The sequence below is a fragment of the Symphalangus syndactylus genome, chromosome 20 (genome assembly GCF_028878055.3).
Source record: "Symphalangus syndactylus isolate Jambi chromosome 20, NHGRI_mSymSyn1-v2.1_pri, whole genome shotgun sequence".
NCBI classification, from domain to species: domain Eukaryota; kingdom Metazoa; phylum Chordata; class Mammalia; order Primates; family Hylobatidae; genus Symphalangus; species Symphalangus syndactylus.
In genome coordinates this window covers 40,472,263-40,498,526 of record NC_072442.2, presented here as the reverse complement: position 1 = coordinate 40,498,526, position 26,264 = coordinate 40,472,263, and the positions used below count along the sequence as shown (strand labels likewise).

The following is a 26,264-nucleotide window of genomic DNA, read 5'->3' as shown; positions in this document are numbered from 1 at the left end:
CGAGATCCTGCCACTGCACTCCAGTCTGGTGACACAGTGAGACTCCATGTCAAAAAAAAAGAATCAGTTCAAACATCCTACAGCGAAGCCTTTAAAATCGCCCTGGGCCAGGTGCAGGCTCCCTCCTCAACCTGCCCCCAACAGCCCCTCCTCCCTTGCTCCCACCCCACCTGCTGTCATTCTCTGTTCTGGGTTTTCTGAGTCTAGCACAATCCAGGCACAGAGTAGGCACCAAAAAACTCCAGGCACCAAAGATGGTGTTGGTTAAGACGACACACAGAGAGAGAGAGAGAGCCAGCACAGGTATTTAGGGGGAATAAAGGAGGAAGGGGTGGGATGGGCTTGGGGGCAGGGGTGAAGCTGCACAGGAGGCAGAGGGGGTCAGAGGAAAGGAGAGGGCATAGGGGCAGGCGTGTGGGGTGTGGCTGGAGGAGGATCCTGGGTCATCAGACCACTGTGCTGAGGATGGAGGAGTCCTCGGAACGCACGGGCAGCACTGTGGCCCGCTTCGGGGAGCGCCGGGTCTCATCTCGGTTCTGCCACACATAATGCACCAGATAAGCCACCACAAGTGTCAGCCAGCCCCCCATGGTGACCAGCAGGGCCACATCGGTGCTCCTCCGGGCCCCACCCCACCCCGACCCACACAGTTCTTCCTCCCCTGCCAGCAGCAGGAACTCCTGCCCCACGAGATCCGGTCGGGCTCCTGAGCCACACACGATGCCTGTCCCAGTGCCCGGCACCAGCCTCACCTGCCGGAGCACTTCCTGGAGGGCGCAGTCACAGTGCCATGGGTTTGCGGATAGGTTCACTTGGATCTGTAGTCCCACGAAGGCCTCCACGGGCACTGAGGCCAGCTGGTTGGCAGAGAGGTCGAGGTGGCGCAACGTGCCCTCCAGGCCCTGGAAAGCTGCCCCTGAGAGGTGGGCAAGGGCATTATGGGACAGATCCAACTCCTCCAGGACAGGCAGGTGCTGGAAGGCACCAGCAGGCACTGATGCCAGCTGGTTGGCATCCAGGTAGAGCTTGCGGGTGTCATTGGGGATGCCGGAGGGCACAGCACTCAGGCCTGCCTGGCTGCAGCGGAACGTCTGTTCACCTGCTTCCTTTGCCACATAACAGCCCCGGGGAGGCACCCGGGGGCTGGGCATAGTACCCCCTGTGCCTATCACCAGCAGGAGGGACAGGAGGTGACCTGCTGTTGGGAGCATGGCCATAAATTGGCATAGTCCTGGAGTGGAGTAGGAGCTGGGGAAGAAAAGGCCACATAAAGGAAGAGTGAGTCAAGAGAATCGCATGCCCCACTGTCAGCTTTCTCCTCCTGAGGTCCCTCTGGGGGGTCTTTTTGGGCTGGGGCCTCTTCTCTGGGGGCTTCTCTCCAGCCTGGGTGACCTTTTCACTCCTTATTGGGGTCTCTCTTGATTTAAGACTCCTCAGTAGGGTCTTTTGGGTAAAGGGTCTCTTGCACTTGAAACTCTTTTAGGGTCTGTTGATTCTAGAAGGTTAATCCATGAGGCCTTGTTGGTCATTCTGGGTCTGGGGGTTTCTAAGTTTCTGCCTCTGTCCCTGTGTTGATTTCTCTACTGGAATAAAGTCTTCTTCCCCTACCTACCTGGGTGGCTGCCAAGTGGGCTAGGTAGGCACCAGAGGGTCTGGTTGGCACTCGCATGATGGAGACAAGGGGGACGGATGAGTGATAGGGTGTCAGGGCATCCAGCCAGGCCAGGTGACTAGGTAAAATGGACCTCTGGCCCCACCTTCTATGCCTATCTACCCCTTTTCCGGGAGCATCCACCCCTCTGCCTGCCCCAGCTCTGTTCTCTCTGCCCTGCACTTCCTCCCTCCTCCTCGTCCTCCTCCATTCCTCTCACCCCTGTTGGTGGCAGAGCCTTCTCCAGTGCAGGTGCCCTCTCCCTGGACGTAGGCTCCCTGCTGCTGGGCTCTGGAGACCCGCTTCCTCTTCCAGAAGCCCTGTTTGCTTGTAGCTGCTGGAAGTTGGGAGCTGGGACCCAAGAGTGTTGGGTTTCCTGGCATGTGACTCCGGGCCCAGGTGTCGGATACCTGAGCCATGGTGTGGCCAGGCAATGACAAGAGAGGGCAGATCCTGGACCCTGATGAACTCTGTCGTGGGGAGACCAGGACCCAATTCCATTCCCTGCACCAGGCTCCCCTCACAAGGCCTTGATGCTGCCAGCTTCCATCGCTCCCCAAGGCTGAAACTCTGCTTCCCAGAACCCCTCTTCCTTACCCAGAGCCTGGCTGGGCAGAAGGATCCCTGCTTGGCAGGCCTGGCAGGCAGAACTGGGTGGGCCCCATCTCACATCCACTGTCTCCAGCAATCTGTATTCCCCCAACTCCATTCCTCCCCCTACTCCTTTCTGCCCTTCTTTCACGCCGTGGCACCTTCTTCCGCGCTCAGTGGCCCCTTCTTCCACGGTGAGCAAACTTCCCCTAGCCTTTCCTTGGAGAACATGTCTGTCCGGGGTTCTTCATCTCCTGGCTCCTCACAGTGCCCAGCCCTCTTGCCTGCCAGGGATGCTGTGGTTCAACTTTACTTTGTTCTCTGCGTGGTGGATTGATTGCCTCTGTAGGAGTTGAAAGGAGTTCCTTAAGGCACCTGAAGCCTGATGTGGTCGTCCCTGAGTTTCCCTGCTGATTTTATGATCTGGATGAGAACTGACTCAGGTTCTCTCAGTTTGCTGGAACCCTGGACTCTCAGGTTGGCACTTTGAACTCTCCCTCAGGCCTGGGCACCAAAGAGGGCTTAGATGACTGGTTCCCCCAGGGCGTCCCTACCCTAGGCATCATTTGCAGGCCACGCCACTCCGTGATACCACCCTCTCCTCATGTTCACTGGGTAGTGGGAAGGAAGGATTTCAAGGCAGAAGATGAGATTAATGTGTGACCTGGGCATGTCACCTGACACTGCTGCAGGGTTGGGAGGACCCACCAGGGTGGAGTGGATGTGAAGGTACTTTGTGAAGTGCTGTGCAAAGGCTAGTTGTTAGGATTACTGACTTTCAGAACACATCATGGTCTTCCTCCATGATTTCATTACCCACGCCAAGCTTTTCCCACCCACCTTCTCTCGTATGCTGTGCAGGGGCAGGGGTGACAAGGGGTCATAGATGTGATCCATGTGGATGACCCATCTCATTCCTTAGCCCACGGTGGCTTATCCCCTGCAACTCCCTTGGCCCTCAAGTCCAACCACATGGTGCCTCCTGTGGCACCATCCTACCCACACTATCTCCAGTTTGGTGCTGGGATTCAGAGCCTCAATGATTGATAGAGCTCAAAGGAAGGGACCAGCCAGTTGAACCCTCCTTAGTTTGCAGACTGGTAAACTGAGGCCCAGAATGTGACCCGAGTTACACAATGAGTCAGTGGCCAAAGACCAGAGCCCAGTTTTCTGACTCCTTGTCCAACCACTTTCCATTGCCTGCTAGCAGCTCTTACCTCTGTGCCATGCTTACCAATACCCTACATCCTTGCATGTTGAGCCTGATGGTACCTACGGTATTGTATTGTATGGAACCTGGAAGCCCTCCTGCCAGGTCAGAGAGGTGGAAGAGTACGGGAGAGTGGGGTGTCACAAAGACGGGAGGATATACTTACACGAAGGAAGATGAGGTCATACGCATTGGAGACCTTTCTGAGAAGGATTTTTCTTGCTGGATTTTGCAAGACTATGGGTGATCAGGACTGCACACGGAATTGTAGAGCTGAGTGCAAAATAAAAATGGGGTGTGTGTGTGGGGTGTCCCTTGTTTCAAAAACCTGTTAAGAATTTCTTCTTCTTTTTTTTTTTTTTTTTAAGATAGAGTCTCACTCTGTGGCCCAGGCTGGAGTACTGGAGTACAGTGCTGTAACCTCAGCTCACTGCAACCTCTGCCTCCCAGGTTAAAACGACTCTCCTGCCTCAGTCTCCGGAGTAGCTGAGACTACAGGTCCCTGCTGACCACACCCGGCTAATTTTTGTATTTTTAGTAGAGACAGGGTTTCACCATATTGGTCAGGCTGGTCTCGAACTCCCGACCTCAAGTGATCCACCCATCTCGGCCTCCCAAAGTGCTGGGATTACAGACGTGAGCCACCACACCCAGGCGAAAACTTAAGAATTTCAAGGCCTTGCCAGGTATGGTAGCTCACGCCAGTAATCCTAGCTCTTTGGGAGGCCGAGGTGGGTGGATCACTTGAGGCCAGGAGTTCGAGACCAGCCTGGCCAATATGGCAAAACACCATCTCTACTAAAAATACAAAAAATTAACTGGGCTGAGGTGGCGCACACCTATAATCCCAGCTCTTTAGGAGGCTGAGGCACGAGAATCACTTGAACCCAGGAGGCAGAGGTTTCATTGAGTCAAGGTCGTGCCACTTCACTCCAGCCTAGGTGACACATCAAGACCCTGTCTCAAAAAAAAGAATTTCAAGGCTGGGTGCAGTGACTCATGCCTATAATCTCAGCACTTTTGGAGGCCGAGGACCAAGGAGCCTCATGAGTTTGAGACTGGCCTGTGCAACATAGTGAAACCTCGTCTCTACAAAAAAAAAAAAAAAAAAAAAAAAAATTGTCCAAACGCACTTTCTACAAAAAGAAAAAATAAATTCGCAGACCATGGTGGTGCATATTTTAGTCCTAGCTACTCGGGAGGCTGAGGTAGGAGGATGGCTTGAGCCTTGGAAGTGGAGGCTGCAGTGAGCTGTGATTGCACCACTGCACTCTAGCCTGGGTGACAGAGTGCAACTCTGTCTCTAAAAAATAAAAATAAAAAAGAATTTCAAGATGACGACAGCAGCAGAGTGTAAAACCAAGTGCAGAGCGCTTCTGAGCACAGGGCATGAGGTCTTGTGGGACCTTGTCGGCCGCATGCCTGTGAGGCTGGCCCTGTAGGTTACCTTTGAACAAGCAGTTTCAGAAGCATGATGGGGACCAGACCAGATGGTAGGATACCAGATGATATCATCTCTGAGGATGTACTCACCACGGACTTACTCCTGTGTTGTCAACAGGGGAATTTTGCAGACTCACGTTTGTCTAAGGAATCAGATAACTTTCTACACTTAGGCAGGAGAAGCAACAAGCAAACCTTTTCTCTGAGGGCCGGACACTCTGCTGCTGGCTACTTGGTGTCCATTTCGGGACTGTAGCTGAATGTGGGACAGAAAGCTGAGCAATCCTCCCTTTCCCCCTGTTCCTCTCTCACACTGGGCAGGGGCTTTAACTGAGGCACAAGAGTTGAGCCTGGCTGTTGATGGAGGGTTATTTCCTTCTAAGACTAGGGCAGCTTCCAGGAAAAGAGTGGAACTAGGGTGTCCAGCACAGCAGCTGTGGGAGAAGCAGGAGCCCAGTTGGAGCTGCAGATGTGGTTAATTAAGGGAGTCTGAGTACAAACTCAGTGAAGGAGGGAGATCTGAGGGGAGGGAGGAACCACACTTAGGACAGTGCACACTGCCCACTAGGGACTGCAGAGTTGGAGCAGAAATTCTCTGCCATCCATTTATTTATTCATTCAGTGATGATTTCCTGTGAGCCTTGTGTGCTAGTTGAAGGGGACATAGACAGGGTTCTTAAGGTGCTGGGTCTATGGCAGGGTTCTCAAAACACCCTGCACATTCAAATCACTTGGGGAGCTTTTACAAATTAGTTGTGCTGGGGCTTCATCTGGACCAATTACATTAACATCTCTGTGCATGGGGTCTAGGCACTGGTTTCTTTCAAAAGCTCCCCAGATATGTCTAATGAGCAGCCTGAGTTGAGAATTGTTGGTCTGGAGGGAGACACAGACATGTCTCCACAGTGCTTTGATGTGATGCCTGCATTAATTGATGTTTGTACAAGGAGCTGTGAAGCACAGAGAGAGAATAAGTATTAATAACATGGCAGAACCATCCCTTCCCTCCTACCAGATAACACACATGGCTTTGGGAGTGGCAATGCACTCAGTCCTTGACGATTCAACCTGATTGATCTTCTCAGCCCATCAGAAATCCTGTTGTCTACTTCTCCAATCTCCTTTGCAGCTGAGGGTGGCCCAATTCTGGTCAATGACATCTAAGCAGAAGTCTGCAGAATAGGTTTGTGGGACAGTCTTTGATTTGCTGGTAAGAGAGGATAGGGCTGGGCTCTGCTCTTCTCCCTACTTTGTTTTTTTTTTTTTTTTTTTTGAGATGGAGTCTCTGTCTCCCAGGCTGGAGTGCAATAGCGTGATCTCGGTTCACGACAAACTTCACTTCCTGGATTCAAGCGATTCTCCTGCCTCAGCCTCCTGAGTAGCTGGCATTACAGGCCTGCATCACCACACCCAGGTAATTTTTGTATTTTTAGTAGAGATGAGGTTTCGCCATGTTGGCCAGGCTGGTCTTGAACTCCTGACCTCAGGTGATCCACCTTCCTTGGCCTCCCAAAGTGCTGGGATTACAGGTGTGAGCCACTGCACCAGCCTTTTTTTTTTTTTTTGAGAGAGGGTCTTACTGTGTTGCCTGGGCTGGAGTGCAAACACAGCTCACTGCAGCCTTGACCCCCTACCAAACTCAAGCAGTCCTCCTGCCTCAGCCTCCTATGTAGCTGGGACCACAGACATGTGCCACCACAACCAGCCAGTTTTTTTTTTTTTATAGAGATGAGGGTCTCACTTTGTTGCGCAGGCTGGTCTCAAACTCCTAGGGCTCCTGCCTCGGCGGCCCCCAAAAGTGCTGGGGATTACAGGCATGAGCCACCATGCCTGGACCCTACTTTGGACATGAAAGGGTCAACTCAGGCCATCTCGTGGCCATGAGACAACAAAGCATAAAGGGAAGGTTGAGTATTACTGAGATGTTGGCCTGGAAATCACTGAGCTACTCAACCAACACCAGCAGCAGCCACCTCTAGACTCAATATGTGAGAAAGAGAACCCCCTAATTTCAGTGCTTCTCAACTTGGCTGCACACTGGTATATAGGCAGTTTTGAAAACTCCTGATGCCTGGGTACACCCATCGGGCATGTGTTTGGTGATGGAGATTTTTTTTTCTTGTTGAGACAGAGTCTCACTCTGTCGCCCAGGCTGGAGTGCAGTGGCACCATCTCAGCTCACAGTAGCCTCTGCCTCCTGGGTTCAAGAGATTCTCCTGCCTCAGCCTCCCAAGTAGCTGGGATTACAGGCACACGCCACTATGCCCAGCTAATTTTTGTATTTTTAGTAGAGACGGGTTTTCTCCATGTTGGCCAGGCCAGTCTCGAACTCCTGATCTCAGGTGATCCACCTGCCTCAGCCTCCCAAAGTGCTGGGATCACAGGCGTGAGCCACCATGCCTGGCCAGGTGATGGGAAGTTTCAAAAGCTCCTCAGGTGATTCTAATGGCAACCCAGGGTAAGAATCATTATTTGGGTTGTCTGTTGATTTCCGCTGAGAGCATCCTTAACTGGTACACTAGCTTTTCCAGGGTATAATCAAGGAAGGCTTCACCAAGGAGTGACATGTTAACTGGGCTTTCAAGGCTGGGTTAATCAGGTGGAGAAGCAGAGTGTGCAAGAGCAAGGGGGCATGAAATGGCTTGGCTTCCAGATCACTGCGTGGATGGAGGGGGTGGTGGCAAAGGCCGGGGATAAAGAAGTAAAAAGGGAGCAGATCCTTGTGGCTTGTACACCATGCATGCATTGGGACTTGATTCCGTGGCTTATGGATTAAAAAGGCTTTTAGTTTTTATTATTTTACTTATTTATTTTTTTGAGACGGAGTTTCACTCTTGTTGCCCAGGCTGGAGTGCAATGGCATGATCTCAGCTCACTGAAACCTCTGCCTCCCAGGTTCAAGGGATTCTCCTGCCTCAGCTGCCAGAGTAGCTGGGATTACAGGCACCCACCACCACGCCCGGCTAATTTTTGTATTTTCAGTAGAGACGGGGTTTCACCATGTTGACCAGGCTGGGCTTGAACTTCTGACCTCAGGTGATCTGCCTGCCTTGGCCTCCCAAAGTGCTGGGATTACAGGCTTGAGCCACTGTGCCCGGCCTATTTTTTTTTTTAGACAGAGTCTCACTCTGTCACCCAGGCTGGAGTGCAGTGGCTTGATCTCGGCTCACTGCAATCTCTGCCTCCTGGGTTCAAGCGATTCTCCTACCTCAGCCTCCCGAGTAGCTGGGATTACAGGCGTGCACCACCATGCCCGGCCAATTTTTTTTTTATTAAAGGCCTCGGCTATTATTTTTTTTTTAATAGAGACGAGGTTTTACCATGTTGGCCAGGCTAGTCTTGAACTCCTGACCGCAAGTGATCCTCCGACCTCGGCCTCCCAAAATGCTGGGATTACAGGCGTGAACCACTGCGCCCAGCCAAATTTTTATTTTTATTTTTTTTGAGACAGGGTCCCACTCTGTCTCCCAGCCTGGAGTGCAGTGGTGGCATCACAGCTCACTGTAACCTCAACCTCCCCAGGCTCAGGAAATCCTTCCACCTCAGCCTCCCAAGGGATTAGAACCAGAGGTGCATGCCACCATGCCCAGATAATGTTTTTGTTTTTTTTTTTTTTTGTATTTTTGTGTAGAGATGAGGTTTGGTCATATTGAGCAGGCTGGTTTCAAACTCCTGGGTTCAAGTGATCCACCCACCTCGGCTTCCCAAAGTGTTGGGATTACAAGCATGAGCCACGGCATCTGGTCGGATTGAAAGGTTTTAAAATTAGATTTGATATTTGGATCACTCTGTTGGTTGTGTCGGGGATGTATTGGTGGCAGGAAAACCAGTCATGGCAAAGGTCTAGGTGTGAGATGATAAAGACTCACTGGGGAGTCCCACGCTCTGTCTTGGCCTGTGAAGTGCCTGGGAAAATTCTCGGGCTAGGCCCAAGACCAGCAGATGTTTATGCCACGGGGCACATCCTTTCTGTTTTCTGGACCCTCACAGTCTCTGAGATCCCTTCTAGCCTGATGCTCCATGTGTCTAGAATGGCAGGCAGGGAAGAGACTGAGGCATGGCAGGGCCCTGGCTCCCAAGTTCAGGGCTCAGGAAAGTGAGCCTCTTAGCCTCCCACCCTCGGCATCCTGAGTCACAGCTCCTCCCTCCAAGGGTGGTAACTCTATATTCCCAACATGTGACCACAGGGGAAAGAAGTTCAGCAGGCCTCCATCCCCTTCCCTCCCTGATGTTGGAGACCTCCAGGTCCAGCCTGGATGGGGGGATAACTGAAAGGAAAAAGATAGACAGACAGGTAGGTAGGTAGATAGATAGATAGATAGCGAAGATAGATAAGGAAAGGCTACATTCTTTATCTATCAGCTCAGCCAGGGACCCATCTAATGCCGGGTTACTGGGCAGTTTCGGGGAGAGGACAACAAAGGCCTCTGCTATTGTTGTTCCCTGTGGAACAGAGCAAGGGGTGTATATATACACTTCATGCTGCCATGCTTGGAGGTACTCTCTCATTTACTTAACACATATCTGAGCATGTACTGTGTATCAGGCCCTCTTAGGCATTGGGGATTCAGAATTGTTGTTTTTTTCTTTTGTTTGAGATAGGTCTCGTTCTGTCATCCAGGCTGGACCACAGTGGCATGATCACAGCTTACTTGCAGCCTCAGCCTCCTGGGTTCAAGCCGTCTTCCCACCTCACCCTCCCACGTAGCTGGGACTACAGGCGCACACCACCACACCCAGCTAACTTTTGTATTTTTGCGTAGAGCCACCGTGCCTGGCTGAGAACTAAATGTCCCCCAACCAATGAGGGAAGACTGGTGTGTGCACAAATGTAGCCATCTGATCACCTAAGGGTGGGCTTGGGCTGAGGAATCTGCCAGGGTCACAGGAGCCTGGAGGATGAAGCAGTGGACTCTGCTTGGACACTGGGGAAGGCTGCACCGAGAAGGTGACAGGTGAGGTAGGCCCTGAGGCGTGTATAGGAGTCCATCAGATGGAAAAGGGTACGAGGCTGAGGCAAGAACAAGGGAGAGCTGTGTGGCTGTGGTCTGGGACGTGCAGTTCTGTCAGAGGCGTGTGAACCAGAGCAACTGCGTCTTAAATAGAAGCTGGGTAAAATGAGGCTGAAGCCTACGGTGAAGGCATTCTAAGTCACAGGATGAGATAGGAGGTCAGCATAAAATACAGGTCATAAAGACCTTGCTGATAAACCAGGTTGCAATAAAGGAGTTGGCCAAAACCCATCAAAACCAAAATGGCAATGAGAGTGACCTCTGGTGGTCCTCACTGCTACACTTTCAGCAGCGCCATGACAGTTTACGAATGCCATGGCAACGTCAGGAAGTTACCTTAAGTGGTCTAAAAAGGGGATCATGAATAACCCACCTCTTGTTTAGCACATCATCAAGAAATAACCATAGAAATGGGCAACCAGCAGCCCTCGGGGCTGCTCTGTCTATTGAGTAGCCATTATTTTATTCCTTTACTTTCTTAATAAACTTGCTTTTACTTTGCACTGTGGACTCAGCCTGAACTCTTTCTTGCGTGAGATCCAAGAACCCTCTCTTGGGGTCTAGATCGGGACCCCTTTCTGGTAACAGTTCCATTACATAGTTCAGTTAACATTTATTGAGAATTCACTCTGTTCAGGAAATGCAAATGTGAGACAGGGAGCAAGTCTAGTAGCCCAGGCGGAGGTGGTTCTGTAACAGACAAATAAAGCCCTTTGCCCAGTGCCTGGAACATAGCAAACAATAATGTTTGCTGTGATTGTTACTGAAGGAGGAGCTGGCCTTAGGCAGAAGAAGGTGATCTGGGAACAGTGGCCACCCAGATTTCTAGACAGGTGAGGCTAGGAGTAGGAATTCAGTTGGTAGGGAGCTAGGGGGTCTTGTCTTGAACCTACTGTTTTTATATCCATTGTCCTTTTGATCTGAAATATTTTCAGTTTTCTAACTGCTTTTGTTCATGAGAGAGTGTCAATTGTCCATATCAAAGAATATGCAGGTTGAAGGGTTCCTAAGTTACCTCCCTGCACTTGGTTCCCCAGGGAGGTTCTTGTTCCCAGGCACTGGCTGGGGGATGGGGGCCCAGTGGCCCTGACCGGTTCAGCCCTTTCTCTCCACAGCCCAAAATAGCCAACTACAGGACTGGCGAGGGAGGCAGAACAGAGTCCAGCTGGCGATGCTATCAGTCCCGCACCCACTCCTGGCTTCTGACTGGCTCAGTAGTTCTCAGAAGGGTCATTCGCTGTTCCTTTGTCTGCTTAACATCTGCCTTCCCCTCCTGCTCCTTCTTCCCACCACGTGCCTGGGGTATCCCCCACCCAAACAAAAGTAAAAACACAACTGTCAATGTACCTCCAAGCATGGCAGCAGTTCTTTCCTTTCTTGCACTTGCTCTGGACATGACCTCACCACCCTCCCTTCAGGAAGAAGGTGGGGGAGGAGGGGAGGAGTAGGAGTGCAGAGGTGGCATTCTTTCCCCCAGGGGAAGGGGATCTGTTTCTTTTTTCTTTTTCTTTTTCTTTTTTTTTTGTTTTGTTTTTGAGACAGAGTCTCGCTCTGTTGCCCAGGCTGGAGTGCAGCGGCGCGATCTCGGCTCACTCCAAGTTCCACCTCTCAGGTTCACGCCATTCTCCTGCCTCAGCTTCCCGAGTAGCTGGGACTACAAGGCGCCCGCCACCACGCCTGGCTAATTTTTTTTGTATTTTTAGTAGAGACGGGGTTTCACCGTGTTAGCCAAGATGGTCTCGATCTCCTGACCTCGTGGTCTGCCCGCCTCGGCCTCCCAAAGTGCTGGGATTACAGGCGTGAGCCACCGCACCCAGCCGGAGGCTCTGTTTCTTGACATCCTTTCTCCCAGCTTCTGAACATGGCCAGCAGCATCCCAGGAACATGTTCCTTGTTTATCATCCTATCTCACCTCACAAGACAGTGTATCTCTCACAAGCAGAGGCCCCATCACCACTCCTAGATCACCAGATGAAAGCACACGGAGGCTGGGGAATGTGTCTACCTTAGCAGCCTAAGGAACTCCCAGAGGGCAGGAAGAGCCTGTGACAGACTCATTTTGTTTTGAAACAATTTTCATAAAAAATTTAAAAGTAATATCACATTACGTAAAGTTTGAAACTAGAGAATGAAAAAGATCACCCCAAATCCCTTCATCCTGATTCAAGGTTTTTTTGTTGTTGTTTTTCTTTCTTTCTTTCTTCCTTTTTTGAGACAGAGTTCTGCTCTTGTTGCCCAGGCTGGAGTGCAATGGCGCCATCTCTGCTCACTGCAGCCTCCGCCTCCCGGGTTCAAGCAATTCTCCCACCTCAGTCTTCCTAGTAACTGAGATTACAGGGGCGCACCACCATGCCTGGCTAATTTTTGCATTTTTAGTAGAGATGGGGTTTCACCATGTTGGCCAGGCTGGTCTCGAACTCCTGACCTCAGATGATCCACCTGCCTCGGCCTCCCAAAGTGCTGGGATTACAGGCGTTAGCCACCGCGCCCAGCTGTTGTTGTTTTAAGAGACAGGGCTTGCTTTATCGCCCAGGCTGGAGTGAAACATGAGATCATAACTCACTGCAGCCTCGAACTCCTTGGGCTCAAGCGATCCTCCCGCCTTAGCCTCCTGAATAGCTGGGACTACAGGAACACGCCACCATGCCCGGCTAATTTATTTTTATTTTTTATAGAGATGGTGGTTGAGGAGGGGGGGTTCTCATTACCTTGCCAGGCTGATCTTGAACTCCTGGCCTCAAGCAATCCTCCCGCCTCAGCTTCCCAAAATGCTGGGATTACAGGCTTGAGCCACAGTGCCCGGCCCAAGGTCTGTTTTTATTTTGTTGAATTTCCATAATCCAGTAAAGTAGATGCTCAACTATCATTCAAATGTGGAATTAATTAATAAAAGGCAACACATACTGAGCACTTAATTATGTGCCAGGAATTGTTTCAAGTGTTTCATTTCACATTTACTGACCCATTCAATATCCACAACATGAGGTGGGTATTATCATGATCATCGCCATCTTCATTTACTTTATTTTTTCTGAACACCAGTGTCACTTGCCAATTCTTTTAGCAACGAGGTAACTGAAGCACAGAGAGGTTCAGTAACTTGCTTAAGGTTACACAGCTGGTAACTAGAGGAGCTGTGAGTTGAACCCTGGCAGTCTGGTGCCAGAAGATGTTACCAGTGCTGCTCTGTTTTGGCTTATCTTAATCATTAATGTATATGCAGGTTTAGACTTTTTATTATGAACAGTTTTAAACATTAAAAAAGTAGAGAAAATAGCCCCGGCATGGTGGCTCATGCCTGTAATCCCAGCACTTTGGGAGGCCAAGGTGGGCAGATCACTTGTGGTCAGGAGTTCAAAACCAGCCTGGCCAACATGGTGAAAACTCGTCTCAACCAAAAATACAAAAATTACCTGGATGTGGTGGCGTGCACCTGTAATCCCAGCTACTCGGGAGGCTGAGGCAGGAAAACCTCTTGAACCAGGGAAGCGGAGGTTGCAGTGAGCCGAGACTGCACCACTGTGCTCCAGCCTGGGCGACAGAGTGAGACTCTGTCTCAAAAAAAAAAAAAAAAGTATAGAAAATAATATAAGGAACTTCATGTCCTCATCACACAGCTTCCATAATTATCACCTCATGGCCCATCTTATTATTTCCCTATGGTTCCCAGTCCAGATTATTTTGAAGCAGATGCAATCACTGTATCATTTCATCCACAGATATTTAGTATGTATGTCTGAAAGGAGGACTTTTTTTTTTTTTTGAGACGAAGTCTCACTCTGTCGCCCAGGGTGGAGTGCAGTGGTATGATCTTGGCTCACTGTAACCTCTGCCTCCCAGGTTCAAGCAATTCTCCTGCCTCAGCCTCCCGAGTAGCTGGGATTACAGGCATGCGCCACCATGCCTGGCTAATTTTTTTGTATTTTTAGTAGAGATGGGATTTCACCATGCTGGCCAGGCTGGTCTCAAACTCCCGACCTTGTGATCTGCCTGCCTCACCTCCCAAAGTGCTGGGATTACTGGTGTGATCCACCGTGCCCGGCCAAGGAAGACTTTTTTTTTGGGGTGAAGTCTCACTCTTGTCTCCCAGGCTGGAGTGCAATGGCACGATCTCTGCTCACTGCAACCTCCGCCTCCTGAGTTCAAGCGATTCTCCTGCCTCAGCTTCCCAAGTAGCTGGAATTACAGGCGCCTGCCACCACGACCAGCTAATTTTTGTATTTTATTTGTTAAGGGAATTGGGTGTTTGTCCTAATTTTCTTCATTCTACACTTTGCTGGCTATATCCCTGGGGAATGTATCTTATGCTGTTTTGTGTCCTTATCTTTTCATGTAACTTAGCAAACATTTCCCCATACTGCCACAATCTGTCCTAAATGGCTTCATACTATTCCATCCAGTGGGTATACTGTAATTTTTTTCTTGGGCATTTGGTTGCTTTCAGTTTTTCACTACTATAAATATTGCTGGAATGAACATCCTGACACACTGCAGCTTTTCCTGTACATGGGATGACTTCCTTAGAATATGCTACCAGAAGTGTAATTATGGCTCTGAGGCATGAAGAATTTTTCAGCTTCTTGGCACACAGTGACAATTGTTTGTCCAAGGGTTTGTGTGTCCCCCAGCACCAAATAAGAGAGCTGTCACTCACTCTGAATAGTGCTTAGGGCTAGTCACAGCTGAAGAACGTTTGGGGAAGACATGGTAATTATGAGGGCAAAGAGAGAAGGAGAAAGATGATGACAGGGACTCCGGCTAAATAAAGCAGAAAGTGATCTGCAATTTACCACAAACGTAGAGTGAGTCAGAACTCTGTTCATTCCTATTGTGAAAAAAAAAAATCCTTGATAACAGGAGTTATTAATAGTGCATGACATGTCCAGTAATCTTTCTGTTAGATTCTGCATTAGTCAGAACCTTGTTTGAGACGTGGACTCAGTCTGGGTCACTGAACTTCATAGAGATGTCAGGAAACTGACTAAGATCCAGAGGGCTCGATCAACTTGATGGAGGATGAAGAATCCCAGAGAAAAATCAAAGGAGTCAAGTAGGCACACTTAGGAAAAAACAGAGACACCTTTCTTGCCTTAAGGCTGGGGAGGTTTCCGTGAAAAGAACAACACTGGGTTTGCTTACGTCTGCAGAAAGATGACTATAAGGAAAGGCACCTCCACAAACCAGGAGAAACTTCCATAGGACATAGGCAGAGCTATTTCAGACTCGGATGATTATTTCGATCTTGGGATGAGCCCTTTTGGGGCCACTGGCCCTGGAAATATTGAAGAAGCTGCCTGTTCTGCTCTGGGTGGTTCAAATACCCACCTGCCTGGTGACCACTAAGTGTCTCTGGGGGTCCCACTCCAGCTGTGTGACAACTGTTTCCTGGCAGCCCCCTAGGGAAGGAAGGGTAGGTATTGTCCGAATGAAGTGCTCCCCAGTTTCCCTGGGCTAGCCTTTTCCTTCCTGTTCCCTCACTTTCAGTTCAGGGTGCCATGAACTGCCATTCAGAGTCAGGTTGGCATGCCATGACATCATCTGATCTTGCTATTCCAGCCCTGCCCTGCATAGAGTGGACTTAGAAAGAAGCTGGATAAGGAGGTGAAACTACCCAGACAAGACCTCTTGGTGACATGGAGAATGGGAGTGACCGAGGAGACCTCAAGAGCCATTTAGTTCAACCTCCTACAGTAATATTAAGTAGATTCCTACAATGCAACAGGTGCTTTACATACATTCTTTTGGGTTCCCACAACCTCGGAGGTGGGGTTTCACAGGTGTGGAATTGGAGATTAAGACAATTTGCCCAGGGTCACACTGCCAATAAAGGAGGGCCTACCCCATGTCTACCAGGCAGTAAAGTCTGTGCCCTTGCCTTTAGACGATGCAGATGTGAAAACTGCAGACCACAGCCTCTCATTCAAAGCCACATAAGCTGACCTGAGACAGAAACTCAGGCTCCTTACTACTGATCAAGGAATCTATGATACGTAGCCTCTTCTCACGTCAGGTGCGGGGCGGCCAAGGATGTGGCCCGGTCCGGGGCAGCCTGGGCCAAGCGTGACTGAGGAGAAGGCAGGCTCCGTTCTGGGCCCTCCAGACCCTCATCCCAGCCAACGTTGTGAAAAGCGCTCTCCCAGGACGGCCCAGCAGGCAAAGGGCCGGGCTAGTCTGTTTCTGGAGGAGCCAATCTGGGGCCAGGGCGGAGGCAGCCAGGTGCAGTGGAAAAACCCTGCACTTGGGGTCAGAATATCTGGGTTTCGATCCAGTCTAGGACCCAGCAAAGACCTACAGCAAGTTACTTACAAGTCCAAGTCTCCTCATTTGCAAAACTGGGGCACGGATAAAATACACTTGAAGGGCACAGAAGCAAAAGTTGGAATTGTTACGCCCCCAAATTCTATCATCCGATGTGACCATCACGTCACGGTGCAACTTCCTACCGTGCGTCCCCTAAGAGGCCGGGAACGGAGCCCGGGAAAAACTACAACTCCCAGGAGGCGTCGGGCGGGCCGGCCCGGACCCAGCGGAAGAAACTACAACTCCCAGGAGGCATCGGGCGTGCCGGCGCGGGGTGGTGACGTACGGGGGCCGGCGCGGAGCGCTGATTCGGCCGGAGCTGCCAGCGGAGAAGCTGCAGCCGCGGGTGGTTACAGCTGCTGGAGCAGCAGCGGCCCCCGTTCCCGGGAACCGTTCCTGGGCCCTTGATCTCCGGCCCCACACGGTGAGCCCGGACGGAACCAAGAGGCCCCAGGGCTAGGGGAGGGGCGGGAGAGAAGGTGGGGACTGCTGGGGAGGCGCCCCGGGCTGGAGAGACGGGGGCAGAGAGAGTGGGGGGTGGAGGGGGTGCATCAGCCGAGGGGGTGCATCGCCTGGGGAGGTGGCCAAGGAATAAAGTGCGAGCGGGAGGCCGGAGGTGGAACGTCGGGAGGAGCGCCTCGGCTAGGGGTGGGAGGCGGGGAGCGGCTCGGCTTCGGGGATAAACGTTTGGCTGCCTCCAGGGCTGGGTGAACGCGTGGAGATGGCTGTGGGGTCCCGGACCGGGCCGGGTTCCGAGTGCGAAGACCCAGGCTGGGGAACAGAGCGGGACCCCTCCCCCCGGCCCCGCGCCGGAGGTTTCACTCAGAAAACCCCAACAACAGTGAGGACTCCGCCTCTTGGCTCCTCCTCTCCTGTGCTTAGTGTGGGATCGCCTGGGCACTCGCTTTCTGCTCCTACCGCCCTCCCCCAGTCGGGGTGGCTGGGCCAGAGTTGAGAGATTATCAGCTGTGGTCCTGCAGCTTGGGGGGTGGGCGGAATGGACATGGCATTGTGACGTGCTGCCCCGGACTCCCCGTTGGGGTCCCCATCCAGGCCTGGATGTTTTGTGCTCTTCTTCCAGAAGACAGGAGGTTTGCTGTTGTGAGGGCTGCTCCTTCCTGGGGGAGAGAATGGGAAGGGCTCACCTGGTGGCTGCCCTGGTGGTGCTCAGCCTTGGCTTGAGTGTCTGGCATACTGGCTGGACCCGGATATTTGTATGTGGAGCCAAGAGAGGGGGGAGGGAAGGAGGGGGAAAGAGCTACCAGCAAAAAAGTGGCTAACAGAACAGAGTTGCTGCAGGCTCTGGTTTGAGGCAGGTTATGAAACCACATCAGGGCCCAGCACTAAGCAGCCACCTGCCAGCTATGGCAGCAGAAGTTTTCAGCTCAACTCCTGTAGACTTAGTCGACCTCTGCCAGCCTCTTCTCTGTTTCTTCCCATCTAGGGGAGGGGCCAGTTGGTTGTTTTACTAATGGAAGTGATATGTATCCATAGTCACACGAAAGTCTCAAGAGTGTTTCCTCGTTGCCAGTCTTTTTGTTAGTTTATTGATCTCTTGTTTTTCAGGGGTCTCTGGTGGTTTCCTGCTCTCAGGGCACCTAGTGTTTAGGCTTCAGGAAGAAGCTTCTGAGGGTGTCGGCTAGGACCTAGGTCTAGGCTTTTCCTAGGCTCATCAAGTTTTGTTGGCTGCCCTGTGAAAGCCAGAAAGGCGTATGGGGTCCTGTGATCTGGGATTCCTCACGGCTTTTGACACTCCTGGACAAATACTAGGAAGGGTTAGTGGGCTTTCTATACCAGCACCCCTGTAGGTGCGGGTTACAGAGAGGTGATGGGGTGGCAGTTTCAGGTCAGACTTGGGAAGCTCTTTCCCTCTCCTTAGTCAGAGGTAAGTCCTTCAGAGCCCTCACTTCTCAGCCACATGCTGCCCTCCCCTCTCAGATGGAGGCTTTTGCGTAGTAGCTGTCCCAGGGGCTGCTAGAGTAACTGAAGCCCCAAGGCCCTGGGAAGATAAACAGTCCGAGCCAGCCCTGGCTTTCTAGATCTTTGAATTTCTGTTAGGCTCAATTATCCACCCTAATGGGCTGCGCTGATGGGTCCCAGGAGCGTCACTTCAATCAGAGTGCGCCCCAGGCTGGCGCACAGGTGTTTGCTTGTTGGGATGGTGTTGTGGGTCACATTTCCTCTGAGGTCTCTAAGCTTGGAGCTGTCTGAGAAGAGGAAACTTGCTTCTGTTATCCTGGAAGTAAAGAACTGGCCCCTGAGGATGCAGGCTCCTGTGCAGGTTTGGCTAGGATCCCAGTCAGAGATAGATAGCATCTGGGTCTGAAGGGGCTGCCACAGGGGCGTGAGGGAGGTGGCCTTCTGTGTACTTCTAGAATATCTCCATCTGGGACTCTTTTCTGCATTCCCAGGAAAGATGGGGCTGTTACCATGGTGATGACCTTACGGTCTTTAGCAAGCAGGACCCTATCTCAGATAGGGAGGTGAGCCAGTACACAGGTGCCATCTGTCTCCACTTTCTCCTGGTCACAGGGCCCTCAGGGATCTGGGGACGGCCAAACTCTGCACAAGGGGCAGATCATTCCACCCCTTCCTTCTCTACTTCCCTCTGCGCACTGTGGGTTGCGGCCACCTCCTGTTTCCTCCTGCTGCAGGACTCCTACCGTTGGTGCTGGGCAGGGGAAGGCATGGTGCTAATATAAACCTGGAAACAGGTGCTGAGAGGGGAGACTGAGGTGAGGATGGGCAGGACAGAGAAGAACAGGGGCAGGAGGGAGGCCACAAGTTCGAGTCTGTGCCCTTGGGAGACATACGTTGAAGTGGATTCCAGCTCTCTATGGGAGTTACAGGCGTTGGCCATGTTCTCTATCCTCACCTCTCTTGTGGGGAAAAGGGCCCTGGTGGTTTGGCAGCGGAGTGGGTGGCATCACAAGGGTTGGCCTGAGTGGCTGCCAAATGGAGAAAACATCCGGATGGGTTGTTTTGTGTCACCCAGGAGGGGTGCCTTCCAGGTCTGGGCGAAGGTTGTCTCTAGTCTGTTGTTTTCTGCTTTCTTCCTCCCTTCCCACTTCCCTCTTTCTACCTGATGAGTCCTCCTAAGTTGGGGTTTGGGGAGATCCAGAATTGAAAAAATTAGAGGAGGTGAGTGGATGCAGTGACCTCAAAATAGTTCATCCACTGCTGCCTGTACCCACAAGCCTCACTTCCTTTCCCTCCTGATGGGAAGAGCTTAAGAGTAGATGTCCCACATTAGGCCCTCAGTGAGACACAGTCCAGCAGGGGTTGTGCTGAGTGAGAATTCTCTCCCTGGGGCTTCGTTGGCAGAGGGTCCTCATGGGAGTGCCATAGGGGGTGAGGCTGGGGAATGGGCCTTGACTTCTCTGCCCTGGGGCTGCATGCCTCTTGATGACCTGTCCTCCGATGCCCTGCCAGGGCCCTGTCCCAATGGGGTGGTGCATGGGGCAGCCTGTTGTTTATCCCAGCCCAGCAGCAGGAAATCAGTAGAGCTAAGTCCACATGGACTTTCTCCACTTTCCATGCTTGAGAATCAAAAGAGTGGAACTGCCTGGAGTTCTCAGGGAAACAAGGGCCTCCCTCCCAGTGGGATCCGAGGGTGAGAGGGAGCAGGGAAAGCAGTGTGACCTGTCTGACCTGTGCTGCTTGTTTGCAGAACAGCGGAAAGGGGCAGCAGGATGAATGTGGGCACAGCGCACAGCGAGGTGAACCCCAACACCCGGGTGATGAACAGCCGTGGCATCTGGCTCTCCTACGTGCTGGCCATCGGTCTCCTCCACGTCGTGCTGCTGAGCATCCCCTTTGTGAGTGTCCCTGTTGTCTGGACCCTCACCAACCTCATTCACAACATGGTGAGAGCCTGCCTGCTGCCTGCCCCTGCCCCTGCCCCGTGGGCTGCTCTTTGGCAGGGCTGAGGGACAGGAGGAGCCTGTCGGGCCTGGCCCAGATGTCAGGGTGATGTACTGACATCTGCCTCCAGAGCCCAGGCCTAGCCCTTATCTCTCTGCCTTGCTCCCCCTCCTGGGTTCCTACCCTGTGTACCATGACAGGAATCAAATCTGCAGATTTTTCCACATCTCTAGGGTGGGGTGGCTGTTGGCCTGGAAGATGTGCCCCTGAGAGCTGAACAAAGGGCTCCAGAGAGTTCCCAGGACCCGGGAGTCCTGGTGCCTGGGCTGATACAGAAATGCCCCTTTCTCAAGTTAGTTTCTTGAACCGTCTTCCACTTTTGCCCTTCTCTGCTCCCTCACCACTTGCTACCTTGCACTCTTTGGCGGGTAAGCAGGGCTTAGTGCCATCCACTTGCCTCCTCCCAACAGGCACAGGGGACTATGAGTGGCCTGGAGGGGCAGCATCTCGGTGCCTGTCTTGTGGCAAACTCCCACCGTGCATTCTCATGCCAGGCCTAGCCCGTTCCCCAGGGAGTCCCCTTGTTCTTCTCCTGCCATACTCCCAGGTGCTCCATCCTGACCTCCAGCCCATATCCCTCTGCCCAGCAGAGGGAGGCTCTAGATCACTGGGAGTTACTTCTGTCTGTGACTGGGTGGAGGAGCTGGACAGGGGAGCCTTTTCCCTTTTGTATCCTCTAACAAAGACTTCTTCCTCCAGGGCATGTATATCTTCCTGCACACGGTGAAGGGGACACCCTTTGAGACCCCAGACCAGGGCAAGGCGAGGCTGCTAACCCACTGGGAGCAGATGGACTATGGGGTCCAGTTCACGGCCTCTCGGAAGTTCTTGACCATCACACCCATCGTGCTGTGAGTGCCTGGGCTACAGGAAGACACCAGCAGGCAGGGCAAGGCCTGGAGGACCCCAGGGCCCAGCCATGCTTATTAACCCTGCCGTGGCTCCTGTTGTAGGGATGAACAGAGGAGGTTGGAATATTCCTGGGTCTTACACTGGGCTCAGGCTTTGGGCCTCCCTGGCCCCGTCTTTCCTCCATTGGAGCTTCCTTCCTGCTAGTGAGATAGGCCTACAGGCTTGGGGTGAAGCTGGGAGGTGGGGGCGGCGCTGGGCTGGGAGGGGCCTCTTTAGCCTGAGAGCTCTTGCTTCTTACTCTGGTCTGGGGACCTCTTCTGTAACTCCTTAGCTGTCAGGATTCTGCCTTTCCCCACCCAGGAAGTGAGGGAGGAAGGGGTCCTCCCAACAGTCTTTTATATCTCTCCCCACCCTTCCCCTCCCAGGTACTTCCTCACCAGCTTCTACACTAAGTACGACCAGATCCATTTTGTCCTCAACACCGTGTCCCTGATGAGCGTGCTCATCCCCAAGCTGCCCCAGCTCCACGGAGTCCGGATTTTTGGAATCAATAAGTACTGAGAGTGCAGCCCCTTCCCCTGCCCAGGGTGGCAGGGGAGGGGTAGGGTAAAAGGCGTGTGCTGCGACACTGAAGACAGAAAGAAGAAGCCTCTGGACACTGCCAGAGATGGGGGTTGAGCCTCTGGGCCTAGTTTCCCCCCTCGCTTCCCCCAGTAGCCAACTTGGAGTAGCTTGTAGTGGGATTGGGGTAGGCCCCCCAGGCTCTGACCTTTTCTGAATTTTGTGATCTTTTCCTTTTGCTTTTTGAATAGAGACTCCATGGAGGTGGTCATGGAATGGGCTGGGCTCCTGGGCTGAACATGGACCACGCAGTTGGGACAGGAGGCCGGGGAAAAAGCCCTGCTCACTTGTTTGCCCTCAGGCAGCCAAAGCACTTTAACCCCTGCATAGGGAGCAGAGGGCGGTACAGCTTCTGGATTGTTTCACTGTGATTCCTAGGTTTTTTCGATGACACGCGGTGTGTGCTTTTGTGTATGGAAGGAAGTGTGGGATGGGGCTTTGCCCTTCTGGGTAGAGAGCTGTCTAATCCAAGTCCCAGGCTTTTGTCAGCTTCCCTGCAACCCACCCTGGGTCCTGGTTGGGAGTGGGGAGGGTCGCGGGGGGAAGATGGGGTGGAGTGTAGATGGCTTGGTCCCAGAGGTGAGGGGGCCAGGGCTGCTGCCATCCTGGCCTGGTGGGGGTTGGGGAGCTGTAGGGGGGCTAGTGAATCGAGACTTAGAAGAATGGGGCCACGTAGCAGCAGAGGACTGGTGTAAGGGAGGGAGGGGTAGGGACAGAAGCTAGACCCAATCTCCTTTGGGATGTGGGCAGGGAGGGAAGCAGACTTGGAGGGTTAATTTACCCACAGAATGTGATAGTAATGAGGGCGGGAGGCTGCTGTGGGTTTAACTCCTGGGTTGGCTGTTGGGTGGACAGGTGGGGAAAAGGCCCGTGAGTCATTGTAAGCACAGGTCCAATTTGGCCCTGACTCCTGCGGGGGTACGGGGAAGCTGTGACAGAAACGATGGATGCTGTGGTCCTCTGCAGGCCCTCACCCCTTAACTTCCTCATGCAGACTGGCACTGGGCAGGGCCTCTCATGTGGCAGGCACATGTGGCGCTGTGAGGCCACCCCACGTGGGGTCTGTGGTGAGAGTCCTGTAGGATCCCTGCTCAAGCAGCACAGAGGAAGGATGAAGGCGTGGCCTGTAGGCGCTGTCTCAGCCTGCAGAGAAGAAAGTGAGGCTGGGAGCCTGAGCCTGAGCTGGAGCCTTCTCCTCTCCCCAGTCGGACTAGGGGCAGTGTTAATTTTGAAAAGGTGTGGGTCCCTGTGTCCTCTTCCAGGGGTCCGAGGGAGCAGGAGAGGTCACTGGGCCTGTTTTCTCCCTCCTGACCCTGCATCTCCCACCCCATGTATCATAGGGAACTTTCACCTTAAAATCTTTCTAAGCAAAGTGTGAATAGGATTTTTACTCCCTTTGTACAGTATTCTGAGAAACGCAAATAAAAGGGCAACATGTTTCTGTTTCCCTGTGTCTGGCCTCTGCTTCCTGGAAGGCTGAAGGGAGGGGGCAGGGATGTGGGCAGCGGCTCCCACTGACGTGCTGGTGGGGCATCAGTGCAGCTCTGACGGTGGCGGGAGGGGCGCTGGGACTGCTGGGCTTTCTGCTGGCTTCAGCAGGGAAATCCCCCAAGGGGGCTGTGAGGGGAACTGGCGGCGGCAGCGGTAGTCTGAGAGCAAAATTCTCTGTGCTTTTGCCTGGCTGTTCTCCGATAGGTCTTGCGCCTTGGCCCCAGAGGCTGGGGTGACCTGTGCCATGGCCAGGGAGGAGGACAGTCCAGCAATGGTTTACACGTGGAGCCAGGGTCCCAAGTGCCCGGTCCTTCCTGGTGAATCCCCAGCCCTTCTCCAGTTTCTCACTTCTCTCCCCAAGGCCTTTCCCCAGTCACCTCTCCCCTGGGAGCGCTGCCTTTCCTTCTGGCCTTTCAGTGGAGGGGACTTTTCATACTTCCTCCTCTCACCATAAGCCTGAGTGGCAGGGGAAGATGTTCTGGGGACTTTCTGAGGCCAACATGGCTAGGAGAGAGAGGAGTCCTATAGCAAGGAATCCTTATCTCACGAGGGCACTGACCTTCCAGCGTGTTCTGGGGAGTATCAGCCGCTATTCCCAGGAAAGGCACAAAGTCCCAGATAGAAGGGAGGAGCTGCCCCTAGCAGCCTGGGGTCTCTGGCCCCGGTCCACCATCACAGCACCCTTGGAGTGAGTGTCAGGGAGTGTGGGATATTTGCCCAAGTCCAGCCACCACCCCTCTCCGAGTAGAGCCCACACAGTATTGGAAAGAGAAATATAGCCACTGCTTTCACTCCTGGGAGTAGGGGTGCCCTGGTTGCTTTCACCAGCCTGCAAGAGTATAGTCAGGGTGAGGTGCTGGAGAACATCAACAATGATCTGGGTTCAAATCCCAGCTTTGCCACTTATCAGCCATGTTGCTGTGTCAACTTCTCTGAGCTTCAGTTTCTTCCACTGTTGTGTAAGGATAATGCCTCTTAGGGCTGTTGTGAGAATTAGCACAGTGGCTGGCATATAGTAAATACTCAATATATGGTAGCCATATTATTATTATTGTAATTGTTACTACCACCACTGTCGTCTATTTTTTATTTATTTATTTTTTTGAGACTGAGTCTTGCTCTGTCACCCAGGCTGGAGTGTAGTGGTGCCATCTTGGCTCACTGCAACCTCCGCCTCCCAGGTTCAAGCAATTCTCATGCCTCAGCCTCCCGAGTAGCTGGGATTACAGGTATGTGCCAAAACATCTGGCTAATTTTTTTTTTTGGTAGAGACGGGGTTTCGCCATGTTGGTCAGGCTGGTCTTGAACTCCTGGCCTCAAGTGATCTGCCTGCCTCGGCCTCCGAAAGTGTTGGGATTACAGGCATGAGCCACCACGCCTGGCCTGTCATCCCTTCAAATGTTCTTTCAGAACTGAGGCATGCAGAGGCCGGAAGACAGGCTGGGCTCACCCGGGTGGTTATCTCTGAGAGAGGACATGGGTGAGGTCAGAGGCCTCTCCCTGGAGAAGGAGGTAGGTGGAGAAGCCAGGTGGCATCCAGATAAGGAATACCAGCATCTCCTTGAGAGTGTACACAGGAGCACGGGATGGGGAGGGAAGCTGAGTGCTCCTTACAGGCCCACCCTGTTCCCTCCAGGTGTTAGCTGCTGTTGTCCTGGGTCTTCAGTGTTGACCATTGCATGGCATTTGGGCAGCTGGTTCTGCTGGGTTATGGTCCTCATATCCCTGGCACAGACACAGCCATTGCCTGCTGGCACTTGATACCTACTCATATTCCCTTTCTCTATTCCAAACACACTGGATTGCCTGGCCCAGGGCGCTGCGGTGTGCACCATTGTCTGGCCCACACTCACCTAGAATACATATCAGGATCTCCTACCCACTCCTTGGGTACAAGAAGAAGAAGGGGTTCTGGCCCTAATCTGCTTCCAGCTCAGTTATAAGGTGGCTTATCTGGCCGGGTGCGGTGGTGGCTCACGCCTGTGATCCCAGCACTTTGGGAGGCCGAGGAGGGCGGATCACGAGGTCAGGAGATCGAGACCATCGTGGCTAACACAGTGAAACCCTGTCTCTACTAAAAAATACAAAAAATTAGCTGGGCGTGGTGGCGGGCACCTGTAGTCCCAGCTACTCGGGAGGCTGAGGCAGGAGAATGGCGTGAACCCGGGAGGTGAAGCTTGCAGTGAGCTTAGATCGCGCCACTGTACTCTAGCCTGGGCGACAGAGCGAGACTCCGTCTCAAAAAAAAAAAAAAAAAAAAAAAAAGGTGGCTTATCTAAAGGCTTGGGAGGTGGGGCACCCAACCCTACCCACCTGTCCAGGAAATTGCACCTGGACAACTTTCAATTTCATTATTTTAGCTTCCTGAGATTCAGAGGCCAGGAACTGTGCGGAGATCTGTGGGGATTCTCACAACTTCCATTTCTGGTGAACAGCTGAGGTCAGAGAGGAGGTGGGTACCACTTGAGATGGGCCTGTGGTTCCTTCCCCGGCACTGTCTTTCCAGACACCTAGAATTCCCAGGTTGGTAGTGAACTGAGAGTCAACCACCATGATGGGGGCAGAGACAGAGGAGGAAGCAGCGAGTGGATAAGTGCCTGGGCCGGGCAGAAGGGATATAGGGGAAGGTGGCCAAAGGTAGGATGGGGAAGTGGATCCCAGGAAGCTTTTGTTTCTTCTGAGGCCAATTTACCACCACCTCATTGGGAAATTGTTGGTAGGGAGGCACCCATCCAATTGCCTTGCAGAATACAGCAAGGCAGGGAGCCCAAGAATCAGAGCCAAGGGAAGAAAAGACCAGTTGAGGTTAGTAATGTGAAGTCTGGCAACCGTGCCCGTCATCCCTCCCTGGTTCCTCTGTTCATCAACGTTGGGGCTAGTCTGGCTGGAGCATGGTGGGCCTGCCTTTCCATCCTTCAGGCCCCTTGGAACAAGGGGGCAACTCTACTGTGGGAGATGTAGAAAATGGGTCTCACTTTCCCTATTTGGGGCAATAGCTGCTACTTTTTTCCCCAGATGGGTTCCATGAGGGGCAGAGGAGAATCTGGGATCTGTGATGTTTAGCCCTCTTTACTGAGTCATGGCTGCCTCACGTTCTAGAAGTAAGGCAGGCAAATCATTCCAGGTACTGGTTGTCCTGGAACCTTTGGCTCTTCCTTGACCTCATGTC

General features: G+C 52.5%; 2 protein-coding genes across 9 annotated transcripts; one reads left to right on the top strand and one right to left on the bottom strand.

The window, feature by feature from the left end:
• Nucleotides 1–293: 293 nt before the first annotated feature.
• LRRC3C (leucine rich repeat containing 3C) lies at nt 294–16,421 on the bottom strand. 2 transcript variants are annotated; one of them, XM_055257965.2, is made up of 3 exons: nt 16,214–16,421; nt 3,619–3,725; nt 294–1,248 (listed from the first exon to the last, which is right to left on the bottom strand). In XM_055257965.2, the coding sequence occupies exons 2-3, from the start codon at nt 3,642–3,644 to the stop codon at nt 447–449; spliced, it is 828 nt and encodes a 275-aa protein (XP_055113940.2). In that variant the 5' UTR covers nt 3,645–3,725; nt 16,214–16,421; the 3' UTR covers nt 294–446. The 2 variants fall into 2 exon arrangements, with proteins under 2 accessions (XP_055113940.2, XP_063485036.1); XM_063628966.1 differs by lacking the exon at nt 16,214–16,421 and adding an exon at nt 15,233–15,251.
• A 66-nt stretch (nt 16,422–16,487) lies between these two features.
• Nucleotides 16,488–23,049, top strand: ORMDL3 (ORMDL sphingolipid biosynthesis regulator 3). 7 transcript variants are annotated; one of them, XM_055257507.2, is made up of 4 exons: nt 16,488–16,631; nt 19,878–20,025; nt 20,831–20,982; nt 21,409–23,049. In XM_055257507.2, exons 2-4 carry the CDS (start codon nt 19,900–19,902, stop codon nt 21,542–21,544), a joined length of 414 nt encoding a protein of 137 aa, XP_055113482.1. In that variant the 5' UTR covers nt 16,488–16,631; nt 19,878–19,899; the 3' UTR covers nt 21,545–23,049. The 7 variants fall into 7 exon arrangements, with proteins under 7 accessions (XP_055113482.1, XP_055113483.1, XP_063485049.1 ...); XM_055257508.2 differs by having other exon boundaries at nt 19,878–20,073; XM_063628979.1 differs by having other exon boundaries at nt 16,497–16,631; nt 19,883–20,025.
• Nucleotides 23,050–26,264: the final 3,215 nt, after the last annotated feature.